The sequence below is a fragment of the Penaeus vannamei genome, chromosome 21, assembly GCF_042767895.1.
Source record: "Penaeus vannamei isolate JL-2024 chromosome 21, ASM4276789v1, whole genome shotgun sequence".
In the NCBI taxonomy this organism is placed as follows: Eukaryota; Metazoa; Arthropoda; class Malacostraca; order Decapoda; family Penaeidae; genus Penaeus; species Penaeus vannamei.
The window spans coordinates 35,602,724-35,608,729 of NC_091569.1; the positions used below are offsets into that span (position 1 = coordinate 35,602,724).

The window sequence follows — 6,006 nt, forward strand, 5'->3', positions numbered from 1 at the left end:
TGATGGTGATATTGTATGAAAAGGCATTTATTTTGTGATGTTAACCATGTAATTCTCATTCATAATGTCTGCCATTTTGTGAAGAAAAGCTGTGACCAATAGAGGACAAGGAATTTGTAAACAATCTGTACAATGTCTTATGTTAAGTCTGATATTGGTACATCAAAACATGTCATAAAAGATTGTATAAGTGTTAGATTTTGTAAAGGACTATAATGCTTTCTTGATTTAGACTTCTCTCTCTTTAAATATTTTTTAGATTTTAACTGGAGTTTGTATGCTATCTTAACATTATGATTTTATAGTATGGATGTTTGCAGTGGAAATTGGCTGTTAATACTTGATATTTGGCTCCTTCAGAGTGCTACTGTGAAGACCCTACTCACTGACCAACAGAAAGCTGGGCGAGTTATTGGAGCAATCTGTGCAGGTGGGTAATAAAGTTTTTAGGTAATCATTGGTCCCGTTAATCGTGTTTTACAGGTAGTATTTACTTCCTAGGTGTTGTTGGACTGAGTATACACTGAGACCTGTTTTATGAACTCCTTTTAATGAATATCTGAAGCCATGGACAAAATCTGATGTGTTGACTTAGGTTTAGTATCACTAGACATCAACTGCTGCTTAGTGAGCTGTTTACTTTTAGAAGTGCTGTTACATTACATTTGTGTAACCATAGGTACAGCATGTTTTTATGTCAGTATGTATAAGAGGTTTTGTTGTTTAGTATTCAACATTTTCTATAACTGTATCAGTGTCTTAATGGTTTAGTTGTTTAGTAATCATTTTCTATAACTGTGTCATATAAATGAAGAGTAGAAAGTGGAAAAGGGATCTAGATGCCTCACTGCCATCATGTGGCCCAAAATATGGGTATTAGGTTTACTTGAGTGGCCACTCTTGTGGGTATGCAGCTTGTAGCCTGGCACGCATGAACACTCGTATGTGGTGACAGGACTCCATGCCTCCCTTTGCAGTGTTATTTTCTCTTTTTCTACTTAGGCATTTTTAGCATTTTTGCCATTTTCCAATGTCTATATTTGTCTTTTGATTTGCTTTATCCAGATGGTAATAGACTTTTTCTAACAGAGACTATATCATTTCTCTACTTGGTCCATAACATTTTGTGAAATGTGTAATTTTTTTTCATATTCAGTTTTCTGTAATACAAACTGCCACTGATCATAACGGGCAGGAATAGGATCCTAAGCATGGAAATGGCATCCTCCCTGGAGACGACACTTTTCCGTTCATGGCTTATAGGTTGTAGATTCAACATCGTTTATCGATGGAAATAATGTTAAAGCCCCTTGCACTTGTGGAGAATCATTCCCATCAACCTGGCTTTCAGTTGAAATTTTCATAATGGTGTCACCCCAGCCCATAGCCAAACTTTCTCATGAAGGCATGGTCATGTCACCTGCACCTCAAGCCAAGTTTTTTCGTGACATGATGAGCATGTCATCTAGATTGTAGGGGTTAACAATAGCACCACAGCTTAAGTTGATGAGAAAGTTAGAAAGTGATGTGTCTGTGAAGTGGGGGTGTGAGGAATATATGGAAAAAAAAAAAAAAAAAAAAATGGTATGCGGGTATTTTATAGTCAGATTAGATGTAGTCTTACTTTCTTAATGTAGTTATTGTAATTGGCATAGTTTTGGTAGCTACAGTCAGTCAGCAATATCAGACTGATATCTCCCCCTTTTGTCTGGGTAAATGAGGTCTGAGTGTAGTATTTATAGGTATAGTTGTATGACTATAATAGGTTTAGCCAGCCATCAGATAAAATGATAATATTTCCCGCCTTTTCTATATTTCCTCATTCTTTATAACAGCCTACTTAAGCTGTTGGTAAGTCGGTCCCTCATGACTTGATCCCTTTCCTCGTTTCAGCCCCTGCTGTCTCCCTCCCCCCCCATGGCATAGGAGAGGGCAAAAAGGTGACCTGCTATCCTGCTCTGAAGGACCGTCTTGATGCTGGCAAGTACACCTACCAGGATCAGAAAGTGGTGGAGGATGGTAGGTATTGAGTACCAAGTTTGAGGATGTGTTCCTTATTATAGGAAATAACTTGCTTGGTGTTTAGTAGTGTTGTGTATTCCTTATTTAGCACTGAAATCTTTATTGTTATTGATATCATTATCATTGTGTTTGTGATAATTTCACAGGTCTTTGTCACTATGTTCTTTGGCATCCTTATAAACCAAGTGTAAAAGTATTGTTAGAGCAAACCCTAAAAATGTTTATAGTTTTACTGAATTTGAAGCTTATTTTGTATCCCGTACATGCATTTTCACGTGAACTGTGAAAATAGATGTTGCTGGGGAAATGTTTTGTCTACTATTTTTTTTTTTTTTTTGTTTAGCTAACTTTCACTGGACCTAGATGGCTCCGCAAGTGCTTAGCCACCAGGGAGTCCATTAGGAGATCTTGAGACCTCATCTGATTTTACTTTTCTTGGTGTTTTTGAGAAAATTTCATCTTTTTTGCTAATGCTATCAATATTAATGCTGTAATTATTATTATAGACATTATAATTATTATATGTTATTGACATTACTAACCGTAATATAAGATAGAAATATTTTTGAGATTAGAGGAAAAGGGCAATCAGGTGAGATAGATAATACTAGTAATTGGCTCATTCTTGACTTTGTGGAGCCATCTATGTGTAAAAACCATGAATAAACAAAATCAATGTAGATGTGGCATGTATGTACATACTAGCATTGGTGTTAAAACACAGCATCATAAGAAAAAAAACGGGAAGAGTGAGAATGAATATTTTCGTAGTGCAAGAGATTTATTGGAGGCATTTCCACAGTCTCTTCAATATAAGTGGTAGAGAACATAGTTTCTGATGGAGACAATCAAGTACATATCTTGCACTATGAAGATAAACATTCTTATTCATACCTGTTTCAACATAAGTAATTCTATTATCTGCATTGATATTGCCCCATTATTAACACCAAGAGCAAGTCTTAGTTATCAAATATGGATGGATATCATAGATATTTGTGGGATTAACTTGATAGTATTAGCATGGGTATCAACAGCTGTATTGTCATTGTTAGGGTTAACATTGATGTTTTTATCATAACATATTGACTTCCACAGTTGTAGCACAATCCAAAATGTACCACCAGTTGTATCTGCCATGATTGTAGGCAACCTTTCCAAAACTGGTGGGATTTTTCCTTTCCATCGACTCTTTTTCCATGAAGGAGGTTTACAGCTTCACAGAAAGATATTGTTAGAAAATCTTACTAAACATTATGACACAAGCAATGATACTTTTTGAAGTATAGTTGTTAGTGCTACGAAACTGTTGGTTGTGCTCTCTCTCTCTCTCTCTCTCTTTGTCTCTTTCTCTTTGTCTCTTTCTCTTTGTCTCTTTCTCTTTCTCTTTGTCTCTTTCTCTCTCTCTTTCTCTTTCTCTTTGTCTCTTTCTCTTTCTCTTTGTCGCTTTCTCTTTCTCTTTGTCTCTTTCTCTTTCTGTCTCTTTCTCGTTTTGTGGGAGTGAGTGAGTGAGTGCATGCGTGTGTGCGATATATAATTATTTAGATTAACCATTTTTAAGCAGTTCTCCACTTGATCTCTTAAAGTGACTGTTGACTTCCTCTTTTCCACAGGCGAGCTCATCACCTCCCAGGGCCCAGGAACAGCTTTTGACTTTGGCCTGGCTCTTGTGAAGAAACTTGTGGATTCTGAGAAGTCTGCTTCTGTTGCCAAGGCCATGCTGCTCTAGTAAAATGAAGATGACCATAGGAACAACAATGATGATTGTAATAAACAGCTGCTAATATTGGAAGAAAGTATGTTTTTTTTTTTATTAGTTTTCTTTTTTTCTGTCTTCAATCAACATCTTTAATGGAAATGTTCACTGTCAGCAGGAAAGTAGTTACTTTTGTTTGTTCTTTCTTTTTGAAAAGTCTTGACTAAACACCTGTGTAAATTGTCCCTTTATGAAGAATTAGTGAATGTTTAATTTGTTTTGGAAAAGAGAATTTTTTCTCATTCCTCAAAATTGAGGAATCTGTGATATGGAATTGAAATTAAGATAATTTCATGAAAGTCTTTTATTTAAATCCTTTGATAGCAATGTGATGACTGTGGGATCTCTTTCTCGTATTTATTTTAGAATATATGTAGGTTTCATTAGTGATAGACAAGATATGATGTTGATTCTAAACAAAAGGAAAAGTTGTTAGTAGTTGTCAAACTAAGCTGAATTATTTTACAGCCTCGCAAAGTATTTTTAGCAACTTATATGTCTTTCCTGGTGGGCTGAAATGAAGGTGTAATGTTCTTTTGCAGCCACTAAAGGATTATAACAAGTGAAGCCTATGTCTGTTAGTAGAAAACTTCATTGGCCTGGTTTCAAGACTCTGCTTTGTATATTGGAAAATTATATAAGGGAAGCTGTCAGAAAGTTTGTTTTATACCTTAGCTAGATGAGGTAATGCGAGTTTTGAAAGTTGTCATGGCGGTATGTGAAATCCAGTATTTTCAGTATTTCTATTAATCTTCTTTGTGCAGTTATGTTGTGCAGTAAAAGATTTAGAAAAACAACAAAAGTTCTAATTATCCCTTTGTGCTGTTTTGAATGTAACATAGTCCCAGTGTTGAACTTCTCAGGTACTGTTGTTCAAGAGCTTGGAACAGGTGCTTTCAGTCATATTTTTCTCTGAACTTTAGTCTTTTCTTTCAATTTTTCCATCTTTTGTCCTAGGGAATAGCTTGTCTGTGTAATATAAGAATGAGCTTTATAGTAAATGGCTCTGAAGATATCTTTATTCAATAGGGCTTTAGAATTGTTTGAGGTAGGACAGTTTTAAGCATATATATCCTTATCTGTATCTGCTGATTTCTTTTTGATTCATTCATCAGTGCTAAGGATGGTTTTTTTTTTCTAAAACCACTGTTGGTTAGGGTTTGATAGATGCTCATTTTTCTCCTCTGGTATGCTGATTTATGATCTATATTAGTTTGTTTTATGTGGAGATTAAACTTTGTGTTTTTATTTTGTGTATATTTACAGATTGATTCTATTGTGGTTGATCTGTTTTATGAAACATGCTGGATTTTTAAAACCATTATTATTGGTAATTGAATTACATTATCCTTATTTTTTTCAAAAGAATTTCTTGTTTTGGCTTTTCTGTTCTTTGCAAAATTTTCATACTGAGAAAAATAGTTATGAGGTGAATTTTCTTCACCAATTTCTCTAATTTATTTTGACTGTGCAGTATAGAAGTAAAATGTAGACTGTTCTCAGTCTACGAATATTTACAAGGACAGTTCTGCTTTTGACAACCTGTGGGGTAGGTGAGAATGAGGTAAATAAAGTAACTTTGCAAAGTATGAAATGAAAGACCATTTACTATTGCTTTTTATTGTTCTGATACAAATCATTATCTACAAGTGGTACGATGTGGCATGTCTTATTTAATAATTATGGTATTAATAATAATATTATTGATAACCATAATGGCAATAATGATCATCATAACTTTCACTCCATAAGATCCACACACATGGAAAAAGACGTCCCTAGTGATATCTGGCACGACCTAGCGCACTACAGTACCCTCCCGGGCGATATGTTGGCACGCGTCCTCTGCCCGGGTTCCCACCACCCTTCAGGGGCACCCCCTCGGGCTCGCCCCTTGTGGCCGCTCCTGAGGGCCGCCGCTAGGGCCACCCCTAGGGCCACCCCTAGGGCCACCCCGGGCTGGCTCGGCAGCTGGGGCTTGCAGGTGGTCGGGCGGGCGGGCGGGCGGGCAGGTGGTGTGGGCGGCGGGGCACCTCCTCGGCGGCTGGGCGGCAGGCACTAGCATCAAGCGACGCAGGACACTTCCTATCTAGCAATTCAAGTTAAAATATCTAGTATAAAGTTTTGGATCATAAACTTGGTAACTTGGCGAGTAACAGGGGCAAACAAACTTTGGCGGGAGTGCTGAGGCAGGCCAAGCCTTGAATCCCTCTTTTGCATGGGCTTTG

At 36.8% G+C, this 6,006-nt stretch overlaps 1 protein-coding gene across 1 annotated transcript in view; it reads left to right on the forward strand.

The window, feature by feature from the left end:
- The window catches only part of LOC113803523 (Parkinson disease protein 7), a 25,633-nt gene extending 21,556 nt beyond the window's left edge, over positions 1-4,077 (forward strand). Inside the window, exons 3-5 of the mRNA XM_027354316.2 lie at positions 361-430; positions 1,894-2,019; positions 3,636-4,077. Of these exons, the coding sequence (XP_027210117.1) occupies positions 361-430; positions 1,894-2,019; positions 3,636-3,751 (312 nt within the window). The 3' untranslated portion in view covers positions 3,752-4,077. The remainder of the gene's footprint in view (positions 1-360; positions 431-1,893; positions 2,020-3,635) is intronic.
- Positions 4,078-6,006: the final 1,929 nt, after the last annotated feature.